General features: G+C 41.4%; 1 protein-coding gene across 11 annotated transcripts in view; it reads left to right on the plus strand.

The window, feature by feature from the left end:
• KLC1 (kinesin light chain 1) overlaps window positions 1–27,423 on the plus strand; it is a 117,644-nt gene that overhangs the window by 24,531 nt on the left and 65,690 nt on the right. For all 11 annotated transcript variants that reach the window (XM_089657251.1, XM_089657252.1, XM_089657244.1 and 8 more), the window contains one exon: window positions 25,308–25,569. In XM_089657251.1, coding sequence (XP_089513377.1) covers window positions 25,309–25,569 — 261 coding nt within the window. In that variant the 5' untranslated portion in view covers window position 25,308. Of the gene's footprint in view, window positions 1–25,307; window positions 25,570–27,423 lie in introns of those variants that run through there.

Consider the following 27,423-nt stretch of genomic DNA (forward strand, 5'->3'; position numbering starts at 1 on the left):
AAATCAGCACCGACATACACCTTGTATTGCAAAAAAAAAGTGTAAAAAATTTGTAAACCGAGGCATTATTTTCAAAGGATTTTCATTTGTAAACTGAAAATTGAATTAACCAAGGTGTTCATAAACCGAGGTGTACACCTGTATATCATTTTTTATTGTAAACTGTAGTGTAGTAAAACCACCTTGACGCCGATCACACACAGATCTGCTGCCTCTCGGTGTCTGGGCCTTGACGCAGAGTGGCCGCATATTTGCGTGCAATTAAAAAATACATATGTACTGAGAGTGCACACCCTGTGCGCTCCCAGCACATATGTCTGCTACTCCCGGAAAGGTCCCGATCTCCCCTTTCGATCGGGACCTTTTCCGATCATGTGACCACCATGATGGCGAATCACGGCGGTCACATGACCCTAAAACCCCGCCTCCTGGCTTCAGAAACTCTTAAAGGGCCGGGAGGTGCAGGCGCCAAGAGGTTAAAGTGGTATTAAACCCAAACGCAAACATTGTATTACAGCTTACCAAATCTTAGATTTAATGGCTGCTTTAGTTTTCTTTTTTAGGCTTTCTTTCCTTTATTTTCACCTGGTTATCTAGTCAGTAAGTCTGTTGTTTTTCAAAAGAACAAGCTCTTCTGCAAATGTCTGTTAACAGTGTTGAGACAAACCATTTACCACTGACAAGGGTGCTTACAATGATAAGCTTTTATTTGGGCAATAGATGAGGTGTGTTACTGGCCAGAGCACCAGATGAAAACAAAGGGAGAAATACCTACAAAAAGAAAACTAATGCAGGCACCTCATTAAGGATTGGTAAGCTACAATATATCACATTTTTGGGTTTAATACCGATGTGTTTTTTTTAAGTTGGTGGTATTAAAATTCTATAAAATGTTGAAAGGTTGTTCTACCACTACTGATAATTCAGTATTTGATAGATACTGGAGAGAAAAACCATCTGCCAAATTTTAATCTCTCTTGTGGGAGTCTGTTGGGATCTCAGTTTTTAGCTCCTGGGTCTGAACACCTGCTCTATCCCTTTGAGGACCATAAGATTACGGAACGCCAAAAGAATCAATTTTTTGTTTTTAAAGTTCGTACACTTCAGTTGCTGTAACTAAGCCATTTCATGAAATAATTGGCAAAAAGCTAGATCCATTTGTTAAGAACTAATATTTTGACTCAAACCAAAAAAAAAAGTATTTTAAGTTCTTAATCGGATGATACAGGCAATTAAAAACATGAAACAAATACGTCCCTTGGTCCTCAAAGGGCTAGACACTGAGGATCACCTTTCCCTGTTGGATTTAAGTTTTTTATAATGTAGAATGCAACTGGAGGTGCTAGAATGTGTAAAAATCTGTCCTGAACAGCCAAAACTCTGAAGCCATGGACTGGTTCAACCCATGGTGCCACCTAGAACTAAACGGACACTTTTGTATGTCATGGTCTTTTAAAGTGAGCTTGCTAGTTAATCTCCTTGTAAACGATGCGTGAACATGCTCACCTTTCCATCTGCCCACACTATTCAACAGCTGTCTGTGGCTGTTTCTGAATTTTACAAGAAAACAGACATGCCTGCGAGGGTTGATCTCTTGGGTCCCCAACGGCTTTCCTTGATTCAATCTTTTGACCTCCATGTCACTACTGTACCCTGTAATGGGCTGTAAGTCAGTGACGTGAACCATTGGGAACTGTGAGGGGCCCAGGAGATTTAGCAATCCCGGAAGTGTCAGTGCTCCAACTTTTTTGGGGACAATTTCTCAGCAGTGGAGCGTCATCCAACAGCATGGGGTGGAAGGAAAGCGAGTACATGTTCACTTTAACAGGGAAAGCTTCTCATGGAAACTGGACTCCAGTAATGGGACACTTTAACTGGGAGCCCCTAACTGGGATCCTTAGACTGAAAATCTAAGATGTAAGCAGTTGCTTAAAGACTGCAATACCAAAATGAGTTCAAGAAAACTTTAATTGTTAATCAGATGAATGAATTCAACAGCCAGTTTATTTTGGGGTCCAAACAATTCCCCTTCATCAAGGCGTGGGTGTTAAAGCAGTAGTAAAGTCCTTTTGTTGATTTATACATACAGGTAAGCCTATAATAAGGCTTACCTATAGGTACAGTAAATATCTACTAAACGTGCACTGTTTAGGAGATATCTACTTTACTAAGTAATTTCACCGGCTCATGCTCTCCCAGTGCACGGCATGCCATCCATTGAGAGAGCATGAGCACTTGCTGTGCCTCTGCTGTGACTTGCATGCACGGGAGTGACATCACTGCTCGGCCATTCAAACGGCTGGAGCCCGCAATCCTGGAAGGAAGACCAGGTGAAGATGGAAGCTTTGTTCTCAGGTAAGTCTTTCAAATTGTGCTAATATGCGGTACATACTAGCACATTATGCTCTTACAAGGAGATTGATTTTTTTTTTTGTGGTTTTACTACTGCTTTAAATGTTTACCTGAAAAAGGGCTCAAAGTAGAAAAATAAGTTAATGGAATTGGTATAACATTCTTATGGACACGTTTGACAGCATACTCTAAGCTTACAAAGTTCAGGGTTTCATTTGTTTGCTAACAAATCTTGCTTCATAGAAAGCATGTAAACGGCATTGGCTATTATATAGTCAGGTCTTCTTGTTACATTGTTTCTGAGTCCACAGAGCTGGCAGCAGTTCACTCGTTTGTTGTGTTGCCTATTGATTGTAAAGTGCTGAGCAAACTGTTGGCGCGATATAAATCCTGTGTAATAATAATAATAATATTGTACTGTAAACTAGGGTTTCACAACCTTTTTTTTTTTAGTCAAGGCACCTTTTAAAATTCTGCGTATCTCGAGGCACCCATTCTACAGTATGAAAAAAGAAACTACCGGTAATCGTTTTACATAACACAGCAGTATCCACACATGTAGGACACCCAAAAAATAGAGTGGAAGCTGCTTTACATTGGAGGAACTAGTCCTGCTTTGCAAGGGGACAGTTGGTTCCTATGTCACCGTTTTTTTGTATGTTTATAATAAATGAATTATTCTCTACAATAAACCATCAATTATATATTTATAAAACCCAAGTCCAATGTCACATTGAGCAAAAGTGTATTATTTTGCACATACAGCACTAAACACATTAGTTGTGTGTATCCCATTACCTGCAGGTAGCTGCTTCTGTTAAAAAAAAAAAAAAAAAAAAAAAAAAAAAATCTTTTGTTTGGGGCCTCTATCAGAGCAATCTGCTTGATATTGCCCTGAGTGGCTATCTTACAGTGTTGAGAGTTACCAACCTCCACTGTTACTGAGTAAAGATGCGCTGCCTCCCCACACCCCCCCAACTGCCAATCACAGAACTTGTTTTACTATTCTCCCACAATGCATTGTCTTCTTTGTGAAGGAGGTACAGTGGAATGACAGGCTCCCCACTGTCCAATCATAAACGCACTACATTGTGGGAGAATTGTAATATGATTTCTGTAAATGATGGAGAGGGCAGAAAAGGATGAGCAAGCATGGCACAACTTTTCTCAGTAGCAGCAGCTGTTTATAACACTAGTTCTTTGGGTGACAAAGTATCAGATTTGAGTGTATTTACTTTTTTTTTTTTTATAAACTATTCCTGATGATAAAAAAAAAAATTTGATAGCTGTAAACAAAATGTTAATGGCTGAGCTGTTTGGATCTCTGAGGGTGCTTTCACACTTGTGATTGCATTTGTAGTCGGAATACATTGAGAACCCCAGTGGGGGTTCTTTAGATTACCTGCAAGATGCAGCACAATTGAAAGCAATGGCAGACTGCTGGTTCATACAGCTAAATGCTCCTACTTGCATGTCATTTCTCATGCAGTGATCATATGTAACCAGGTATTGCGATAAGTAAGGCTGCTAATATAATATAATCTATACCAGACAAGAATAACCTGTTGTTCCCACCCTGCTTTGAGATAACTGTGTCAATGGGAGCCTTGCTATGTCTGTGCCTGTCCCCTTCATTGCCAGCTATGACTTGCTGAGGAGGGGGAGTGGCCACCCATTATTACTAATCCATTTACATTTTTACATATTTAGCAATTCCCCAGCCAAAGAGGTCAAAGTACTAAATGAATAGCAACCAATCAAATGTTACCTACCAGTTATCTGGTTGTTGTGGGTTGATGCTCTCTGCGCTCTGCTTATTGTACTGCGCTGATTGGTCGACTTATAGTGGTTCTTTAATGTGGTGCCATTATTATTACTCTTATGTGTTGTTATAATGCACTGAATCGCTTGCCCTGGGTCAAGCATGCAGGTAATGACTCTTGATTTTTTTGCTGTCTTTCCTGACCATCTTCTTGTTATCAGTAGGATGGCATAACAGCCATAGAGCTATACATGGAGGCCAGCAATGGCAAACCCTTGTATTTCTCTGACAGGTTTATTATATAGGGTGTCCTCATTGTATGCAGCAGAAGTGAGCTCACACATGGGCTGACCCTTACAACTGACTCAGATTTACCATTTTCAGAGTCATCCCGGAACAGTCCACACCCAGCTTTACAGTTGTTATAGACCTCTGTACACTTGTTGTCAGTATGATGTGTATTGGTTTTTACTTGTACAGTCCTATAAAATTCTGAAGGGCTTTGTATTTGGGAAACGTTAACAAATGAATGTAGAGAAAAACCTGCTTAATGAGTAAACCATTCAAAGTGCCACAACCATAGGACCTATAGACTCTTTACACATCTACCTCTCCATCCACCATGTTGGTTGTGACATATTTGGGGGGGGGGGGGGTGTGTTAGACTGTGGCGTAACCATATCCGCTAGTTATAATTCAATATACTGACATCAAACAAGTACAAGATCAATTTTGATTGGCTGTTGTAGATATTACACTGATGTCCTTGTTCCTTGCACTGTTTTATTCAGTAATCCCATTAAAAGGACACAAAATGATGAAATGGTGGAGTGGCTGCTGTGTCTGTTATTTTGTGATTTTTTTTTTTTTTTTTTCTCACCTCGTGATAACTGTCAACTTTTGTACTTCCCCTTGCTTTCTAAAGCTGGCCATACACACATACAATCTAAAGCTGGCCATAGATCAAAATTCATGTGGTTTGGCCGTATCCACTGATCAGTGTGTTCTGACAGCAGCAGACGTGGCTGTCAGAATACAGTATTAGTGCTTGGGGGATGCTTCCATGGATGGAGGATTCTGTTAGGTAGTTTGTTTTTTTTTTTTGTTTTGTTTTTTCCCGTTCAACCCCAATCTATGGTCAGCTTAACAGATTCTTCCATCTATGCTAAAAAGGGCAGATAGTTGAATCTCCACTGCGGCTATTTGTAGTCTGACAGCCGACATCACAGTTGTCAAAATACCCAAACAGTGACTGCATCTGAGTGGATGTTGGTGCTATTCAACTGAAAATTTTCCACCTGGCTCCTTTTGATTTTCAATTGAAGGATTTCAGATGGGGGAGCTGACAGGGTCATTTACTGAGTGGACTTTTGTTGGTTCATCAGGAACCAGTTGAAATTTGCTTTGAGTATGGCCAGCTTTAGGCCTCATGCACATGGGACTTTATGCAAACGCTCCTAGAAATCTTTCCTCCTGGCAGCAGCGTTTTGGCAGAAAAAGCCTGACGCCTGTAAAAGTGTCTAAAGCTTTTACAAGCTTTTAGGCGTGTGTACAGGCGTCAAGAGCTTGGACCATATTCATTTCATTGGCCAGAATAATAATTTATTCTGGCTATTAAAATGTATAAACCCTAAAGTGCTGAATGCTCCAAGCACTTAGCCACGTTTTAGATGCGTTTTGCAGCGTTTAGCAGTTTCAAGTGCTTTTTCTGCCAAAACTCTGCTGCTCCTGGACGCACTGGTAGCGTGTGTTTTTGTTTTTTTTGTCTTTGTTTTTTAATTGCCTCGAAGGGCTCATGTACACTGCAGCTGCTAAACTGACGTTCAGGAGCTGTTAAGCGTTTTATCAGCAGCCCCCAAACTCTCATTTATGTTTTCCTATGTGTCCATGTACACATAGTCCTTTACAGTTGTTTTTTCAACGGACCAAAATTGCGTTCAGGAGTAGATTTTACTGGTGTTTTAACGCTTGTAAATGCAGTTAACCGCGTTTACAAACGTTTGCGTTTAGGCTCGTTTTTTTGACAGGTCCATATCCAGATGCTGTCCAGAGCCTTTTTTCTTCATCAAAAATGCATGTAAAGCGTTTTCCGTGCATTCAAATGGATCTAGTACACCAGTGCAGTCAGTTCCAGGTTTTGCATGAAGGAAAAAATGTTAGAACGTGCCGCATTATGCTCATGATGGGATCCATAGTGACTACAACCAGAAAAGACAGGTCATCTCAACACATACTGATCTCTCTGCTTCTGCTCTCCCTATTACTCTCAAAATGTCTGCAATAGTTAATTTTTTAATATTTTTCAGTGCTTTCTGGGCATTTGGGTGGGCCTCCTGAGGTTATCTTTTAAAAACTCTTCTAAACGCAAATGAGCATAGACGCAGTCAGGGGCGGACTGACAACTCATGGGGCTCCCGGGCAATAGGGGATCATGGGGCCCCTGTGTCCTTTCCCAAACTCAAAAAAGCCTATGAAAAAGGTACCAAGGGCATCTCATGGGGCCCCCTACTGACCCCGGGCCCTTGGGCAGTGCCCGAGTTTCCAAATGGTCAGTCCGCCCCTGGACACAGTATGCAAACGTGGCTAAACTGATGTTTTTTAACCTATGTTTTCCAGCAGTCAGTTTTCAGCGATCAGTAGCGTTTTCCAAATACCCCGTGTACATGAATCCTAAAAGCTCTTGTCACTAAATGCTGCTGAAAGCCTATGTGTGCATGACCACATAGGCTAACATGCAGGGACAGGAAAAAAAAATGCCTGACTCCACTAGAAGCAGCTGCGAAAATGTGCAGTGTGCATATGAGGCCTTAGCGATGGCCATCACAAGAACAGGATATAAGTAAAAATCACAACATCTGTAAAAGCTCGACAGGATTTAACCTGCTCCCACTGTTTCAGAAATAAACTACAGGCCAGAAAGCTGTGGCTGGAGTTCCACTTCAATTTTTCCTTTTGAATTTTTGTTACATTAAAGTGGATCCCTTTTAAAATATCGCAGTGAAACAGAAGCTCTGCAGATACAAGTGTCGGGCTTAGATGGACTGCTTCTTGTGTCTGCTGTTTGTTTCACAAGTATCCGGAGACTGATAATCCTTTTATCAACAATTTTTGCCTTCCTCCCCAATTGAGAGCATCCTGGTGCTGGGAAGATGTGATTTCCTCAGAGGTATCCAACTGCTCTGCCATGTCTAATAATCCGCACCAGCAATGTGTGGGTTTTGTACATGCAGCACATTTGCTCCTCTTTATTAGTGTATAAAATGAAAAGCAGGCAGCAAGAAAGCAATTTTCTTGATCGTAAAACCTCTTGAAGGTCAAATGCAAATAGAGTATCTATTCCCCAGAGTTGTTCAATGCGGCAGGATTGGCTTATTGACACTGAATCGGTTGCATTGTTTTCTTCTTAATTTTGAGTTATAAGGTTAAAACTAAATCTGTAGTCAGTCAAACCCAAGACTGAAATCCCATGTAAGCTTAAAATCTCAACTCCCTAGATGGGCTTTAAAGCTTAACTCTGGTGAAAAACAAGATTTACCTTTGCAGTGAGATCCCTAAATGCTCGTTTTGCCAAAGGGAAGATGAATAGGTTTACACTGCTCAAAAAAATTTAAAGGAACACTTTTTAATCAGAGTATAGCATCAAGTCAATTAAACTCCTGTGATATTGATCTGGTCAGTTAAGTAGCAGAGGGGGTTGTTAATCAATTTCAGCTGCTTTGGTGTTAATGAAATTTACTGGTTCACTAGATGGGCAACAATGAGATGACTCCCAAAACAGGAATGGTTTTACAGGTGGAGGCCACTGACGTTTTGTTCCTACTCCTCTTTTCTGACTGTTTTTTGCTAGTTTTGCATTTGGCTAGGGTCAGTGTCTCTACTGGTAGCATGAGGTGATACCTGGACCCTACAGAGGTTGCACAGGCAGTCCAACTCCTCCAGGATGTCACATCAATACGTCCATTGCCAAAAGGTTTGCTGTGTTTCCCAGCACAGTCTCAAGAGCATGGAGGAGATTCCAGGAGACAGGCCGTTACTCTAGAAGAGCTGGACAAGGCCGTAGAAAGTCCTTAACCCATCAGCAAGACCAGTATCTGCTCCTTTGTGCAAGGAGGAACAGGATGAGCCCTGCCAGAGCCCAACAAAATGACCTCCAACAGGCTACTGGTGTGAATGTCTTTGACCAAACAATCAGAAACAGACTTCATGAGGGTGGCCTGAGGGCCCAACGTTCTCTAGTGGGCCCTGTGCTTACTGCCCAGCACCATAGAGCTCAATTGACATTTGCCATTGAACACGAGAATTGGCAGGTCCACCACTGGCATCCTGTGCTTTTCATAGATGAGAGCAGGCTCACCCTGAGCACATGTGACAGACATGAAAGGGTCTGGAGAAGCCATGTAGAACGTTCTGCCTGTAACATTGTTCAGCATGACTGTTTTGATGGTGGGTCAGTGATGGTCTGGGGAGATATATCCATGGAGGGACACACAGACCTCTACAGGCTAGACAATGGCACCCTGACTGCGATTAGGTATCGGAATGAAATCCTTGGACCCATTGTCAGACCCTACGCTGGTGCAGGGTGTCCTGGGTTCTTCCTGGTGCACGACAATGCCCAGCCTCATGTGGCGAGAGTATGCAGGCAATTCCTGGAGGATGAAGGAATTGACACCATTGAATGGCCCGCCCCACTCGCCTCACTTAAATCCAAAAGGAACACCTCTGGGATATGATGTTTCGGTCCATCCGACACCACCAGGTTGCACCTCAGACTGTCCAGGAGCTCAGTAATGCCCTGGTCCAGATCTGGAAGGAAATACCCAAGGACACCATCTGTCATCCAATTAGGAGCATGCCCCGATGTTGACAGGCATGCATACAAGCACGTGGGGTCCATACAAACTACTGAGGACCATTTTGAGTTGCTGCAATTAAATTTCAGCAAAATGGACTAGCCTGCTGCATCATTTTTTCACTTTGATTTTCAGGGTGTCTTTGAATTCAGTCCTCTGTAGGTTGATAATTTTCATTTCCATCAAATGATGGGGCATCTTTACATTCCTGACATATTTCCCAGTCCATATCAGTATAGATATCCAGCATGATATTTTTCCCCATTGAGATATGTGTTTTCAAAGTGTTCCTTTTATTTTTTTTGAGTAGTGTATAATGTTCCTGTAGACTCTTCCTTTTGTGACTGATCCCCTGGTTGCAACTTTCTGACATCATCCTGGACAATGCAGAACCAGCAGTAGTAGATCCATGGGAGAGGGATGGAGAAAAGATAGGCTTTAGGCCGGCCATGCATGGATCAAACTTTGTCAGCAGAGCCTAGCTGAATTTTTAAATCTATGTATGGGCAGGCTGATTGTACAGAAGTCGATCTACCTACCAATTGACTTTTGTACAACCAGATCATGGCTGATCAATGTATTCTGATGGTGGGAAGGTCTCCCTACTGTCAGAATACAAATGCACACAGGGAGTGATTCCCCTATCCTCCCCGAATGTGTGGCCAGAGGAATCGGGTCGTTTTACTTTTTTTCACTCAACGCACTGAGTTTACTTGTAATGCACAGTAATTTGTAACTTCTTTTCAGTCATTTTAAATTTGCAGATTTCATTAAAATTCTGAAAATTGGCAGGTCCCAGCCGTGAATCACTGGGTGGGACCAGCTGATTGGCATGTGACATATATATATACACATACATTCATTTATATATATATATATATATTTATAATATATATATATATATATATATTTATAATATATATATATATAAATTCTGCACAGCCCAGGCCGCACTGTAGCAGTTAAGTTATAGTGCGCGGTAGGCAAGTAGTTCAAAAGGACATCTTAGTGAGTCCGTGTGTCTCAGAAGTAAAGATGGGCAGAGGTTCACCAATCTGTGAAAAACTGCATCTACAAATTGTCAGACAATTTTAGAATAATGTTCCTCAGTGTAAAATTGCCAAGTCTTTAAATATATCCTCTACAGTACATAATATCAAAACATTCCAAGAATCTGGAGGAATCTGTGTGCAGGAGACAAGGTCAGAACCCAATATTGGATGCCTGTGATCTTTTGGCCCTCAGACGGGCACCTCATTAAAAATGGGCATAATTCTCTGATGGACATCACTTCGTTGGCTCAGGAACTTGCGTTGCAAGTGAAAGCATCATGTAAAAAGGAAGCCTTATCTGAACATGAGCCAGAAACACCGTCTTCTCTTGGCCAAAGATTATATAAAATGGTCTGTTGTAAAGTGGAAAACTGTTCTGTGGTCAGACAATTGAAAACTGACATTCATTTTGGCACTCATGCACGCTTTCGGATTAAAGAAGATAGGGGCCTTCTGGCTTGTCATCAGCACTCAGTTCAAAAGCCTGCCTCTGATTGTATGAATGTGTATTAGTGCATATGGAATGGACAGTTCCGGCAAGAATGGGACAGCTCCTCTCCCAAAACTCCAGCAATTGGCCTCCTCAGTCCCCAGGCTTTTTACAGAGTTAAAAGAAGGGATGCTACACAATGGCCCTTCCCCAACGTTTTTGGAATTGGGGTTGTACTTTGGCAGCTTTTTGTTGCCCTGTCCCACTTTTTTGGAGATGTGTTGCTGCCGCCAATTTCAAAGTCCGTATTTTTTTTTTTTTTTTAAATAGTAAATTTTCTTGATGTAAATATTTGATCTGTTTTCTATTTTATATTGTGAATAAAATATAGGTTTATGGGATGTGTGAATCATTGCATTCTGTTTTTATGTCGATTTTACACGGCTTCCAAACTTTCTGTGTGTGAGAGAATTTGTTTCCAATCTGATTTTCACTGTATTCCATTATTTCCGAGGTCCTGTGATCAGGAGGACTGATCCACAGGGTGATGATATCCTGAGGGTTGCAAAAGTCTGTCCTGGAAAGAATTACTTGTGTTTAGACCCAGCATTGTGTTCCTGTGATGAATATTCGTATACACCCCTGAAAGTCATGTGCAGAATGTTATGCTGAGTATCCTGTTCTTATTTCCTTTCGTACTGTCAGTCGCATGATCTCTTTTCTTTCCGATTCCTCCCTTGAAAGCTGGATAGGAGTTCAGATTGCTGTCATTGTAAAGTGATGTGACAGTCATTTTTCAGGTTTGTTCCCTCCCCCCTGAGGATGGCCTTTTAGGACAAAGGTCTCTGGTCAGCTGGTGGGAGGCCAGTTACAGTTTGGGTCATTGAATGAAAAGGGACCCTGGAAACCATAACATTGTAATGTGATACAGAGCACATTCTGGGATAGGCTAGAGCACATGAACCTGCCAACGCCAACAGTCTCACTCAGTTAGCCATGGGATGTAAGTACTGTTTGTTTACTTGATTTCTTGATTTGCCACTAAGAGAGTCTGTGCTATACAGAATACATAAAACCCTTCAGATCAGTGCCTGTCCTCGAAGGAGCTTACTATCTAATCCCTCTATCACAATTGCATAGAAATTGTTCTTGTGTAGAAGATGGTTGAAGCCAAACTAAACCTAAAGTTGTGTGTCACCCCAAGTGAATGGGGCATTCGAAAAGTAGGATAGGGCTAAAGGAAGGCTTGCCTGTCAGACATATAAAGAAGCTCCCATGGAGATCTGGTTTTTGAATGTGTGACCTAAAGCCCCAGAGGTTGGGATTGAGTTGCTGACCTCAGCAGTCTTCAGTGAAATTCAAACTGGAGAGGGATTAGAAAACCTGTCAGATTTGTATTGTGGTCTGTTCCCATTAGGGAGATTCACCCTCTTTGTCGTGTTTGCCATTATCATCGAAAGTAAAAGAATCCCAAACTTTGGATTGGCACTGGAACAGTAATAAAAGGGGAGATCTTCCGGGGGGACACTAGTTCTGGTGACTCCCTAGGATTCCCTCACTTTTGGATGGATTTCCTCTCACTTCCTGCTTTGACTATGAAATGGCAAAATGGAAAAAAAAATTGCCTTTAGTTACACAGTGAATGGTCATACTCCAGACATCAGCATCCATCGAAGGCCAATTTCAGGTCATGTAACCCAGAACTGGAGTGCTGTGGGGCTAATTTACTGTAATTTTATATAGCTGATTTCTTTACATTGTTACTCTCTACCTTATGAATTAGGTTTTATGAGGTTGAGCTAAACTATATATTTGATCCCGCTTGCCACAATCTTTTTAGGCTGTATTTTAGGCAGCCATCTTGGTTTTCCTTTTAGGGCTTCAATGAGCTCAGATAGAGGTGAGAGGATACGGTCATCTGAACAAATTTAGCAGGGCAGCATTTACAGTTAATTTGCTCAGCAGGGTAGGATGCATCCACTGTCTAGATTCACATCAACGTGCTTCAGATGTCTGTGTTTCAGGTTGTGCGGTGCGGTATATCGCATGTGATTTTCACAGGAACCGCGTTCCTGTCCAAATCACATGCGAATTGTGTGCGGTGCGATTGGAGCCATACATTTTGTATGGCTCCAATTGCACTGCATCTGCACCAAAAAGGTGCAGGACCCTTTTTTTGGTACGCACTAGAATCAGATCGCATGGGTATTCACACCTATGTGATCTGATTCTGCGCATCATTTTGCTGACCAATTTCGGAGTGTTGTTAACATACACACCCTCAGCAGTTCACATGAACTAGGTGTGATTTTGATGCGGTGCGGAATTCGCTCAGAAAATGCTATGAATTCCTCACCGCATCAGTGTGAACCCAGACTTAATGTGAATTACCACTGCGTGTACTGTATATTATTATTATTATACAGTATTTATAAAGCGCCAATAGTTCGCTCAGTGCTGTACATTACAAAGGGGGACAGAACATGTGACAGAACAACAACAATACAATGCAAAACATGAGGGGATCGAGGGCCCTGCTCTTTCGAGCTTACAATCTAGGAGGGAGGGGATGGTGGCACAGAAGGAGATAGCTGTGGGGGATGGGGTGGTAGGAAGAGTGGAGGAGGTTGGCAAGTTAGCAGGGGGTGGGGTAGGCTTCCCTGAAGAGATGGGTTTTCAGGGTGCGCCCAAAGGAGAGGAGAGTAGGTGATAATCTTTTGGGTTGGGGCAGGGAGTTCCAGAGGATGGGTGACACCCTGGAGAAGTCCTGGAGGCGGGCATGGGAGGAGGAGACCAGGGAACTAGAGAGGAGGTCTTGTGAGGAGCGGAGTGTGCGTGCTGGGTGGTACTTGGATATTAGGTCAGTGATGTAGTTCGGGGCAGTATGGTGGACAGCTTTGTACGTCAGCGTTAGGATTTTGAATTTGATCCGTTGCGCAATCGGAAGCCAGTGGTGGGGTTGGCAGAGGGGGGTGGCGGAGATGGAGCGGTTGGAAAGGTGAATGAGTCTGGCAGCCGTATTCAGGATCGACTGAAGCGGGGATAGCCAGCGGCGAGGCAGGCCAGTGAGGAGGGAGTTGCAGTAGTTGAGTCGTGATATGATGAGGGAGTGGATGAGCTGTTTAGTGGTTTCTGGGGTTAGGAACGTGCGGATTTTAGCGATGTTGCAGAGGTGGAGTCTGCACAAGCTTGTTAAAGATTGGACTTGAGCCTGGAAGGATAGGTTGGAGTCCAGAATGACACCAAGTACTCTGGCCTGCGGGGCGGGTTTGATGGTGGCGTTATTGGATGTGATGGAGAAGTCAATGGGGGGTGGTGTCCGGGCTGGGGGGAAGACAAGAACCTTGGTTTTGGAGAGGTTCAGTTTAAGGAAGTGGAGCGACATCCAGTATATGTGAATTGTAGTGCATAGCATTCATTTTGAATCGCACTCTAAACACACATGCAGTATAAACAGTATGAATGCGTTGTTGGCCACAAATAGTTCTGGTGCATTTTTTTGCACATTGAAGCATTCTAATTGGCCATTCACTGTGAATGGGCTGCCTTAACATAATGCAAAAAAGTGCCGATATTTGTGAATGGACCCTAAAAATGTTAAATGTCACTAGACTTTTAAATGTCACATTTGCAGGGCACTGTCTGTGTCGGGTGAAATTCACTTCTTGCATAATGACATTCCTATTTGGAGTTGCTTTCTCCCGCTCAGAGATCGGAGTGCTCCAGCACATTAAAGGACACACTGACACAATTTATGCTGCAGTAACACAGAGGCGCTTGTTTTTATTATTTCATAGCAGACAGTCACTCCGCCTTCAGTCTGTTCCCCTAGGCACATTCCCCTTGACCTCTGTTGTCACAATCAATTTTGGTTAATTATAGGATAAATCAAATATGAACAGTGTAATACATTATTGGTTTCTGGTTCCCCAGAGCCTAATGTGGATTAAAGACATACCAGCTTCAGCAATGTTTTGAGTTTTAATTGTGTTTGGTCCAGGGAATGCCAAGGTTCTAATACCATTCTTCTTTTATTGCTGTTCAGCTTATTAGTAAAACATTGGATCTGTCACTGTTTGTGTACTAGAACTCCCCTGATCTCCCAGGTCACTGTGGACAACGTGATCATGGGAATGGGGCTGTTATTTGCCTGCTCTGATGTCTACCTACAGTTTTGGTGTAAGCACAGGTTCTTATTTTAAGATTTCAGTGAAAGCCAGGGAAGGCAGGAGTAACTGAAATTTCCATTACCATTTCAAAGCAATGCACTCCCTGTATGTCTCATATATTTCAACAGGTAACGTGGAACTAAACCCATCAACTTTAAGGAAAAGTGTGGGAATCAGAAAAAAACTTACATACTCTTCTAGATGACTGCAGCATTGGTCCAATAGTGAAACTGTCCCCCACCGGCTCTGCACCAAGAACTGAGCGATCAAAGGCTGCTGATCGTCAGTTCTTGAGTCCGCTCTGAGCACATAACAGTGATGGTTAGTCACTGCTCTCTGCTCTGCCCCGCCAGCGCTCACTGGAATGCCAGACTGTCTTCTGAGAGGCTGAACCAGCTGCCAGTGAAGCATCTGGGCAGATCCCGACATTATTGTTGGGAACCCTGTTGAGCCTGTAATGGACTTTTGCCTGCTGTTGGCTAAATTTTGAGTCAAAGGAGTGCAGAAATAAGTGTACTCCTGTGACCCAGAGGGGACATATGGCCAAAATAGCTTTGGCCATACTTTTTCTTTTTTAATTGCTTCCCAAAACTGTTCAAGGCATGTCATATCAATAACTGTCACAGTTGCTTGTGCTCCCAACTGAACTGTTAAATTATCAAATGGCTGATGTCATAATTGATTGCATGTGAAGCATCATGGTGGCTGCAGATCAAACAGAGGCTAAGATGTCAGCTTCCTTGTCTGTAAAGCATAGGAAGGTTTAGTTCCGCTTTAAGAGAAAATGAAAGCCCCACTTACTGGCAATATATGAATTCCATCCAATCCCTCCCTCCTACCCACCTCTAACTGATTCGCCATTATTTATACGGAGATTTTATTTTTCTTACCTGGTGGAGCAGGAAATACACATGTCTCCTATCCATATTCCTCACCATCACTGTTTTTGGGTGCAGATTATGACTACCCCAGCGCTGCTGATCCACCTGAGACTGCTGGTCCCCTACAGTTACCTCCAATAACGTCCATCTTCTGCAGTCTCAGCTGACCCTGCTGCTGGATAGCCTATTGGAAGTGTCCATGTCAAGCAGGCAGTAACATGGACACCACAAAAAGGACATTTTAAAAAAATACATAATTTGGTGTTCCATGTTTACCTGCAGCTCTGTAAATGAAAGTCAATATTGTGTATCCATATGTAGCTGTTGTCCTATTGGTTAGCTTTGTGTATTGTGTTCATATTAGTGCGATGGAGAGTTCAGCTCTGGATTCCCATGGATGCCGTTCTTACAATATTTATGGAGTAGATTCTGGCACAGCTTGCATTGCTGCTCATTAAGTGGAGGAGGATGTGAGCGGAGAGAGAACCCTATAAAACGGTACATTTAAAACTGCACAGGCCTGGTCCTGGCCAAAGACTGGTCTGGTGCATCCGCCATCCTTAATTCACAAACACATGTTTTCTAAAACCAGTCTGCCAAACTTGGCACTTCAGACATACATGGAAAATCAAATATCAGCTGATTGAATTCCTGGCCACCGTACGTTGTTGAACATGGAGGCGGCACTGTGATCCTGTTTTTCTAGCTGATGAATTTTTCGTTTGGAAGGTTTCACTCACTTTAATTGCTTTTTTATTTTCTTGTGGGTCTATGTTGACATTTTTTGATGTTGTTGGACAGGGAGACTGTTCTGTGCCGTGTTTGTGTACTTTAATGCTAGTTGTACCCGGTGTACAAGCTTAGATGGGAAGAAGGAACATTTCTCATGCCAAGATTAATAAGAAGATAAACCCTTACTACATTTTGCTGTACAAAAACAAGATAAATAAATCTTGTAAAAGGAATATTTTCCTGTATTTATAAATGCCTTTAATTGACCACCAGGCCTTTTTCTGACACTTTTGTTTACATGTAAAACCATATATATATATATATATATATATATATATATATATATATATATATATATATATATATATATATATATATATATATATATATAAATTTTATTTATTTTTTTATGCAGTTTTTCGGGAAATATGCTTTAAAATTGTGCATGACCTTGCAATGGCGACAAATGATGTGAATTTTACTATCCTTTGTCGAAGATTTAAAAGAATTTACAGGTTACCACTTTATTTTTTACAGAGGAGGTCTAGTGCTAGAATTGCTGCCCATGATGTGACGTTGGCGGTGATACTTCACATGAGCGGGATAATTGCTGTTTGCATACGTGTGGAACCTATGCATGCATTCACCTTTGGGCACTTTAAATTTTTTTTTTTTTTCTTTCTTACAATGTTACTTTCATATTTTTTTTTTTTTTTGATCACTTTTATTGCTGTCACAAAAAATGTAAACATCCCCTGTGAAAGCAATAGGCATGTGACAGGTACTCTTTATGGAGGTATTTGGGGTCTATAATACCTAAATCAATTTAAAAGCATTCAGAACATCAAGATCAGTGTTTTATAATGCCTTCATTTTTTTCTTTTCTTTAATTTCGCCGTTTAGCACCGAGTAAACCAGAAGTGTTGTCAAGTCATCGATTTTGTATTACTATAACAGAGAGCCGATCAAAGGCAGTCCTGATTTTGTTCGGCTGTCCGGCCAGATGGCAGATGTACCGGCTGGTTGCTCGGGTCTCCCGGTGGGACTGGAGATCCCAAGAAAATGTTGAATGTCGGGGTACCATCCCCTCCCGCTGCTTGTAAAAACAATTGAGTGGCTAGTTAGTTGCTCTAATTGCTTTTTAGAAGAGAGCCAATTGCTGGCTCTCAAAAACAGTACCGGGGTGATGCCCAGAGCCCTGTGTTGACATTCAACACAAGCTCTGTGCACAGGGAGCGATCTGTCAGTTCCTTGCTTTGCAGGGATGAGAAACTGATAGATCGTTGATAGATTTAGTAAAACAGCACACTTTACACACACTACACATTGGCACACATTTAATCTCTTCCCGGCCAGTGTCATTAGTACAGTAACAGTGTCTCTGGTCACTGGTGATGTCCATGGCAGTCCGTGTCAGATTGCCCGTCATACTCCCGCAGCCCCATTATAAATCGCTGATCACCAACAGTAGTAGTATATAAAAAAATTTAAACTTGCTGTATATATCCCATAATTTGTAGGCGCTATAACTTTCACACAAACCAATCCGTATACCTTTATTTTAATCAACATGTACCAGAATACATTTTGAATTTATGAAGAAATTTTAGGTTTTTTTTTTTTTTTTTTTTTTTTTATTGGATCGGTTTTATAGCAGAAAATAAAAAAATATTTTTTTAAAAAATTCTTTTTTTTTTTTTTTTTATCGCATAAAATAACCCAGCGGTGATCTAATGCCACCAAAGGAAAGCTCTATATGTGTGAAAAAAAATTATATAAATTTTGTTAGGGTACAGTGTTGCATGGCCTCGCAATTAACAGTTAAGTAAGCGCTGTGCGGTATAGCAAAAAATGGCCTTGTTATGAAGAGGGTAAAATCGTCTGGAGCTGAAGTGGTGGTTATTATTAGTATTGTTTTGTATTATTTATATTTTTTAACTTTAGGGGTACATGTAAATGTGATTAGCTGAAAATCCAGTTTCAGACAAAATATTTTACAGGCAAGGAAGTGAGAGAAAATCTGTCCTATGAGAACACCGAGAACAATAACCTATTGCTACCATGGTCAAAACTGAAAAATTAAAGGGCAACTTGGGGTAGGAAGTCAAAGTTGTTAAAAATATCTTCTACCCAAAAAGTCTCGTAACGGAATAATGCATATGTTCACTTTACAGTGTAAAAATGCATATTCACACACTTGCGTATGACTAAATCCTGAATAATGACTGGTGTGAGACTTGTTTAAGGGCACATCTGCTTAGGATTTGGATTGAGGGTAGAAGTCCTGTAGGAGCCTTTTGTAATTTTGGTTTGTTTATTGTACAGTGACATGAAGATCTGCAAGTCTGTCCATTAATTCCTGTTGATGAATGCACAGTTTTAGTCCCGGGATGTGTAGGGACAGGGCTTTGTCTTTTACATATCACATTCAGAGTTAATGGGAAATGTATGCCTGGCCTAATTTCTCTCTAACAATTGGTTTTCCTGCTAATCACACAGTTGGATTGCTACTGAGACACTGTGGCGATCGATACATTCTACTGTGTGCTGATGGCAGTAACAGACTGAGGGTAATTTCTTGGCTTATTGTCTGGATATCGAGAAAGCTGAACAGCGCCGGAGGTACTTGGCTTCATCTGTGCGGATAAACAAAAGCAGTTTGCATCCCACGGGAGAGACATTTTCTAAGATCCAATAATTAGAAAAGAGGGTGATGGTCATGAGATTCATTTCCAGAACCGCTCCGCCTAAGTACTGACAGAGATTAAGCATTGGAGGAAAGGGATATATCGGTCACTGTCCTGTTTCCCCAATCTGAGTACACTCCACACCACAAATGTGGCTATTCTGCGCTGCTTGAAGGGGTCGGGTGGGAGTGAAACCGGACCGTAACAGAACCGCAGAGAAAATTTGCCATTTAGACTAGGTTCACACGTTATGCAGGTTGCAGTTGATGCATTTTCCCGGTGCAGCTTGCATGCTTTCAAACGCGTTTTTGCCACGTTTTAATGTTTTATGGCATTTATTTTAATGCGTTTTTTGGGATGTGTTTAATGTTGCTAGGGGAGGTGTCTGTCATGAAGGAAACGCACTAAAACCACCTGTACATGCGTTTTTGGTGTGGTTCCTTTGAAGTCTATTGCATGCAATCTGCTGCAAGGAAAGCTATCCCTGACCCTTTCAAAAATCTGCACAGATGTGAACTAGATCTATAGGAAACCATGTTAAATGGACTGTAGTACGTTTCTGCAAACTGGAAAAGCACTGAAATTCGCATAAGTGTGAACCTAGGGTAATACAGGTGTTGCAGCTTTTCTGTTACTACACCCTTTTTTCAAGTATAGCACCTTTTTTATACTGGTACTACATCTTTTATACAGGTAATACACCCTTTAGTCAGGTGTTGAACCTTTTTATTCGGGTATTACGCCATACATAGGATTACAGCATTGAATAAAGCAAGTAAACCAATGCATAAGCGCACTAAGGTGTTGTATAAAATTCACATGTGAAAATGTTCTGGTTTGGTGTTTATAAGGTGCAAATAAGTGAACGAAATCCAAAAATTAGGTGAAGAGCCGTGACAATTGTGTTGCAATAAACGAGTGTAGATTGCACTAACCAGAAGGCACAAATGAATGCGCGTTTGAGTGTATTAGGACCAACTCCTGGTCATCAACATCTGGTAACAGGAACACTAGGGGTCATCAGGCAGGCATCAGTTTAGCAGGCAGCAAACCATCAAGGCATCCAGGCACCAGAAGTACACACGTTCAACACCAGGGGGAACCACACATGTAGATAATACGGGGTCTCCACAGATCTCCTTATGGGGGGGGGGGGCTCATAACAAACGAGCCAGAACAAAAAGAATTCCCATAGTGTAGTATTTTAATTTCAATAATGGGGATAAATGGTATACAGAGATCACATTCACATAAAGATGAAATCACAGCAATCAAAGATGGCCGCCGGCCGTACATGTGGGCCGCGCGGGATGACGTCACAAAATAAGGCACTCCCTTAGGGAGTGCCTTATTTTGTGACATCATCCGTGCGGTGGTTTGATGGTTTGCTGCCTGCTAAACTGATGCCTACCTGATGACCCCTAGTGTTCCTGTTAGGGCACCCTGCAGAGTTAATATCTTGTACTGCCCCCTTTGGCAAGTATCACAGCTTGTAAACGCTTTTTGTAGCCAGCCAAGAGTCTTTCAATTCTTGTTTGAGGTATCTTTGCCCATTCTTCCTTACAAGAGTCTTCCAGTTCTTTGAGATTTCTGGGCTGTCTGTCACGCACTGCTCTTTTACGGTCTATCCATAGATTTTCAATTATGTTGAGGTCAGGAGATTGTGAAGGCCATGGCAAAACCTTCAGTTTATGCCTCTTGATGTAATCCCCCGTTGATTTCGAGGTGTGTTTAGGATCATTATCAATTTGTAGAAGCCATCCTCTCTTTAACTTCAGCTTTTTCACAGATGGCATCAAGTTACCATCCAAAATTTGCTGAAATTTTATTGAATCAATTTTTCCTTCTACTCGTGAGATGTTCCCTGTGCCACTGGCTGTAACACAACCCCAAAGCATGATTGATCCAACCCCATGCTTAACAGTTAGATAGAGGTTCTTTTCATTAAATTCTGTGCCCCTTCTTCTCCAAACGTACCTTTGCTCATTCTGGCCAAAAAGTTCAATTTTAACCTCATCGGTCCACAGAACTTGTTTCCAAAATGCATCATGCTTGTCTATATGTTCATTTGCAAAGTTCAAAGGATGATTTTTGTGGTGAGGACGAAGAAGAGGTTTTCTTCTGATGACTCTTCCATGAAGACCATATTTGTACAGTATCTCTTTATAGTGGAATAGTGTACCACAACTCCAGTGTCTGCCAGATCTTTCTGGAGGGATCGTGCAGTCAAACGTGGGTTTTGAATTGTTTTTCTCACAATCCTGTGAGCTGTTCTGTCTGATATTTTTCTTGGTCTTCCAGATCTTGCTTTAACTTCCACTGTTCCTGATGACTGCCATTTCTTAATTACATTCCGAACAGAGGATATTGACATCTGAAAACACTTTGCTATCTTCTTATAGCCTTCTCCAGCTTTGTTAGCGTCAACTATTTTCAGTTTCAGTTTTCTAGACAACTGCTTAGAAGAACCCATGGTGCTGATTGTTGGGGCAAGGTCAGATGAGTCTGGGCATTTAAAACCTTTTGAGATTGACATCACCTGGTCTTCCCAGACGATGATTGAGAACAATCCATGACACTGGCAGGTCTCAGCTTTGCAAAGGGGGCAGTGCATGCTATAAATTCTGCAGGGTGCCCAAATTTTTGCAGACGCCATTTTTTTGTTTTCTGTTTTATTTTTAAAGTGTAAATGATGGAAATAAAATCTAACTTTTGTTGACATATAAGAATGTCTAATCTGTAATTTGATGCCTTTTGGAGATTTTTCCATCTTTCCTTGGCTTCTTTATGCACATTAATAGAAATTTTTAGCTGGGGTGCCCAAACTTTCGATCCCCACTGTAAGCATTGCATATGGAGTGGGTAGGACAAGAAGGGGAAACTGAATGTGAGGGGATGTGCTTTCCAGAGCTTAGCTTGGAGTGTCATGGACCATGCTTTTCGGTTAAATAGGGGAATAAAGGGTCTAACAGATGACATTTCCACTCCATTCCTGTTGTGTCTGCAGGGGCAAGAAGTGAAAGGAAACTTCCCCAACAAACATAGGAAAAAATGAGTTTCTTAGAATCACATTTTTGATAGGAGCTTTCGGGGAGGAAAAAAACGCTTAATGCTCATAAATGTGCCTAATCACAGCATTTAAGAGCATTTGGCATTTCCAAGTGTGTGTTGAAAAATAAGCAACAGAGAACGTTTTGAAAAAAAAATGCAATTGCCCATAACCTCTTGTGCAATATGAGCCACTATGAGTATTTCTTTCTGCCTGAGGTTCTGGTGTTTTTTCTGCCCCTAGTGTGCATGGACCCTCAACTCTCCCTATTCAATTCAAAGCAAAAACTAAGTTTGGGCTATACATAGTCTATGTTGCCAAAAGTATTGGTACGCCTGTCTTTACACGCACATGAACTTTAATGGCATCCCAGTCTTACTCCGTAGGGTTCAATATTGAGTTGGCTCACCCTTTGCAGTTATAACGGCTTCAGCTCTTCTGGGAAGGCCGTCCACAAGGTTTAGGAGTGTGTCTATGGGAAGGTTTGACCATTCTTCCAGAAGCGCATTTGTGTGGTCAGGCAGTGGTGTTGGACGAAGAGACCTGGCTCTCAGTCTCAAAATTCATCCAAAAGGTTTTCTATTTTGTTGAGGTCAGGACTCTGTGCAGGCCAGTCAAGTTACTCCACCCCAGACTCGCTCATCCATGTCTTTCTGGATCTTGCTTTGTGCACTGGTGCTCTGTCATGTTGGGACAGAAAGGGGCCATCCCCAAACTGTTCCCACAAAGTTGGGAGCATGAAATTGTCCAAAATGTCTTGGTATGCTGATGTCTTAAGAGTTCCCTTCACTGGAACTAGGGGGCCAAGCCCAAACCCTGAAAAACAAAACCACACCATAATCCCCCCTCCACCAAACTTTACACTTGGCACAATGCAGTCAGGCAAGTACTGTTCTGGCAACCACCAAACCCAGACATGTCCATCGGATTGCCAGACAGAGAAGTGTGATTTGTCACTCCAGAGAACACGACTCCACTTCTCTAGATTCCAGTAGCAGCATGCTTTACACCACTGCATCTGATGCTTTGCATTGCACTTAGTGATGTAAGGCTTGGATGCAGCTGCTCAGCCATGGAAACCCATTCTATGAAGCTCCCTAAGCACTGTTGTTGTGCTAATCTGAAGGCCACATGTTTGGAGATCTTTAGCTATTGACTCTGCAGACAGTTGGTGACTTCTGCGCACTGTGCGCTTAAGCAAGCGCTGACCCTGCTCTGTCATTTTATGTGGCTTACCACTTGGTGGCTGAGTTGCTGTTTTTCCCAGTTGCTTCCACTTTGTTATAATACCATTAACAGTTGACTGTGGAATATTTAGTAGCAAGGAAATGTCACAGATGGACTTATTGCACAGGTGGCAACCTATCACGGGACCACGCTTGAATTCACTGAGCTCCTGGGAGCGACCCATTCTTTCACAAATGTCTGTAGAAGCAGTCTGCGTGTCTAGTTGCTTGATTTTATACTCCTGTGGCCATGGAGGTGATTGGAACACCTGAATCCAATGATTTGGAGGGCTGGCCCAATACTTTTGGCAATATAGTGTATTTTGAATAAAACTAATCTGTTACTCGCGGTGATCTCTGTGAATATAAATGTTGCGTAAAAACTGTTTGTCCTTCAGTATGCTTCTACATGCTGAGTAATGCTGGCCATACACTATATCATTTCCTGTCCAATTTCTGCCCAATTTTCTTTAGATTTACCTTAAACTGCGCCTAATTGCATACAATTGAAAGTGCTGTTTAGGTTTGACCTCATATTATATGGTTTTTGGTAAATCTAAAGCAATTTTCTAAAGAAAATTGTATAGTGTATGGCCAGCCTAAAACCACTTGTGTGAACCAGGCGTTAGACGTCTAGGCAGACTTTAAAGGGTGTTTCAGAAAACATCATTTTGCAGCTTTCTTTATAATTTTAACGGTTACTGCAGAGAATTTGAAAAATGCAAACTTCAGTAAGTTTCTTGTCTGAGACAGATGGTCATCGTTACTTCATGTTTGTTTTCTGCGTGACTGAAACCACCCACTTCCGTAATAGAGCTTTCCTATTGCAAAATATACTGTTTAATAAAATAAATCTGGGTTTAACGTGAAACTGATTTTTCAAATATACTGTAAGTGTTAATTTGATCAGTTTAGTGTAATCTTTTGAGTGTGTGATACTGCTTTAAATAAAAGACAAAATAAACAGTTTCTACGTATACTTTGTAATAATATATTCATGGGTGAAGCCATATTACACATTACTTATGAAGGCTTTACTTCCTCCTTAGTAGTCTATTCTTAAAGCTGAACTCCAGCCTCACCTTCAGGCTTGCACAGTTTTTTTATATGGGCTCTTCTCCTGTACTGAAATTACTTACTCAGATTCCACTGCACACTATAGGGTTGATTTACTAAAACTAGAGTCACAAATCTTGTGCAGCTGTGCATGGTAGCCAATCAGCTTCTAGCTTCAGCTTGTTCTTTTAAGATTTGACAATAAAACCTAGAACCTGATTGGTTTTTATGCAGAGCTACACTAAATTTTGCTCTCTAGTAAATCAAATACACGATCAGGTCACTTTTATGGTGAAACATTCTCATAACATGACCTTATATACAGATGAGCCCATGTGGCAGGATTTACAAACCTATCTGTTAAATACAGTAATCAAAATACTGAACAACAATCAAAACGGAAAGCCATGTCAGAAATTACTTTTAAGTACACCTGTCGGGAGAAATGTATGGAGCTGCCATTGCTGGCTTCCTTCTTAGAATGCTAGTTTCCTAGCTGTATTTAGGTTAATTTACCTGGAACTAGCATGCTGTAAATTGGTTTCAGCATTCCTTGTCCTCTGTACTTGTTTCAGGTCAATGACTCGGAAAGGATGGAGGTCAGAACGTCAGTATAACTGCCAGGAAACTAGAATTCATAAAGGAGAGATCACAAATTATATCCTAAACAATTCTTTCATGAATGGTGTACTTATACTGGTAAAACTATAACTTATTGTTCTGTTACTATTTAACATAGCTTTATGATGACTGCGGTTTCAAAATCTGCTTTACTGACGGGCTGTATAAGTATGTCCTAGCATCCATTATGTTTGTGTTTTGGTAAGAACATTGGCTCTCAGCCTTAGAGGCCTCATAATTTTCTTCCAAAAAAATTCCATGCCCAAACAGTATGGGCCCATTTTACGTCTCGGTGGTACTTAAAATAATTTGAGAGGTGTGATTGTCCATTTTAGTCCATTGCTGGTGCCCTTGCAACCTTCTGCCGAAAGTCAGATTCTTTAGATATGTTTGTGTTCGTATACTTTATATAATGTCCATTGTGCTTTTCCTTACAGAATGTATGACAACATGTCCACGATGGTGTTTCTGAAGGAAGATAAGTTGGAGAAACTCACCCAAGATGAGATCATTTCGAAGACCAAGCAGGTGATCCAGGGCCTGGAGGCCTTGAAGAATGAGCACAACTCCATCCTGCAGAGTCTGCTGGAGACCTTAAAGTGTCTGAAGAAAGATGATGAAAGTAACTTGGTGGAAGAGAAGTCTAACATGATCCGAAAGTCTTTGGAGATGCTGGAACTAGGTCTGAGTGAAGCACAGGTATGGCTAACAAACTATTGCTGGGAGGATTTTTAGGTTTAGTGTTGCCTTTAGCAGTAAGAATGCAACCCTTTCTCCACCTACTTAACATAACAGTTTTCACTGTGGAGACATTAGTGAACTGTAAAGTGCTGTAGATTGCACATTTATTTGCTTTTGCCAGCGTCCGCACTTGAGGGCTCAGGAAGAGCCTAGTATCATGCCTCTTCTATAGGGTACCTCCAGCTAATGTGCTTACTTTGTTGTATATCATAATTGTCTCTATTAAACATCCTGGAGTTTGAATTTAGTTTGTGCTGGCATGCCTCCATGTGCCTATTGCTGTACTGAATGTTTCCTTTCTTTGCACTTTGCTGCTGTCATTTTTTTACTTGATAGCTAGTCTGTCTCCTTTGTCAAATAGGAATGTGATGCACTCCATGGCAGTGGGGACATAAAGCAGAACTAAACCCTCCCATCCTTTGCAGTCATAAAATAGAAATCTTTATTTCTATTCCTGCTGGATGGTTATGGTTATTCAAAAATGTGAACTTTTTTTGCTTACCTCTGAACCTTTATCCTGCTTTGGCAGGATATATGAGGCCTCTGGTTGACAGAAATGTTAACTCTAGGCAATGTCCTAAAAATGGTTTTGATAGTTTTCCTACACTGCTCTTTAAAATGCCATGGATTTGTCTTCCCTCTGAATTCTGTGTCGATGTGTACACTACTTGCTATGAGTTTTTGCTCTTTGTTCATTGCCCTTTGCTGTAAACAAACCTAATGGTGTCCAAAGTCTTTTATTGATCTGTTGTAGAAAGTTTTGTCCCTTTCCACCAACCACCATTTTAAATCTGTCCATCTGTACAGGCTTCAGTATGTAAAATTTTTTTGTCTGTAAACAACCATCAGTTTCAGTATGGGGATGCTGATTATAGATCATAATAGGTTCTTAAAGTTACTTTAAACAGATCGTTAGTCGACCTCTAACATGCTGAAGTTGGTGCTAGAGCTGTTTAAAGTGACTATAGGCATGCTCATTAAGGACATAGGATCTTCAATGACTGGGTTATGTTATGCAGCTACCTTCAGGTGATTGGACAATTGCAAACAAAAGCTGTAAGGACAGTCCTAGCATTGCATCTCACACTGCCAACTAGACTCAATTTTCTGCTAAAGTCCCCATGTGTATAGTCATCTTCTGTGTCTGCTCTAAAAGAGGAAAACTGTTTTGTTTAGTTTTTCTTTGCTAACCTTTTACCATGATTCTTCTATCAAGTCTGTAACTGCTTATAGGCACTTCCATTAAGCAAATTTTCAGATCCGTTGATTTTTCAGCTACGCCTTGGAAGTCAGACTCCTCTAGAGAGATGATGTGGGACTGGTCTGTAATGTTGATTTTGAGGATTGGATCCTGCGTAGGTGCTTATGTTGGCAAAGTGTTGAGTTAAGCCTGATACACACGGGGTAAAAATGAATGGGAGAGGTCCCCCTCATCAACTTTTCTTGTGTTGATGCATAGATATGTCGTGTTTTTTTTTTTTTTTTTTTTTTCTCCCAATCCACTGAAATCTCTGCCACGATAAAAGGATACATTTTCTGTCCTTATTGGTGCATAACACGTCTATCTTGCCCTGGAGCAGCCTGTGGTGACCCAGCCAAAGGTCACCAGTCTGGGTTCTTTAAAGATGCATCGGCCAGGCAAACGTTCCTGTACACTCGTGCTTTAGTCTTTTACAGTGACTGGCCTCATCCGGAGAATATCTTCATCCTTCCCAAGGTCTTTTCTCAGTAATACCCTATTGAGGAGGTAATCCAGAAAAATTTAACTGTCCGGTCGTGAACCCCACCATTTTTTGTCTTAAAATAACTCTT

This window comes from Staurois parvus, unplaced genomic scaffold, assembly GCF_062004578.1.
Source record: "Staurois parvus isolate SC_StPar_1 unplaced genomic scaffold, SC_StPar_1.0 ptg000978l, whole genome shotgun sequence".
In the NCBI taxonomy this organism is placed as follows: domain Eukaryota; kingdom Metazoa; phylum Chordata; class Amphibia; order Anura; family Ranidae; genus Staurois; species Staurois parvus.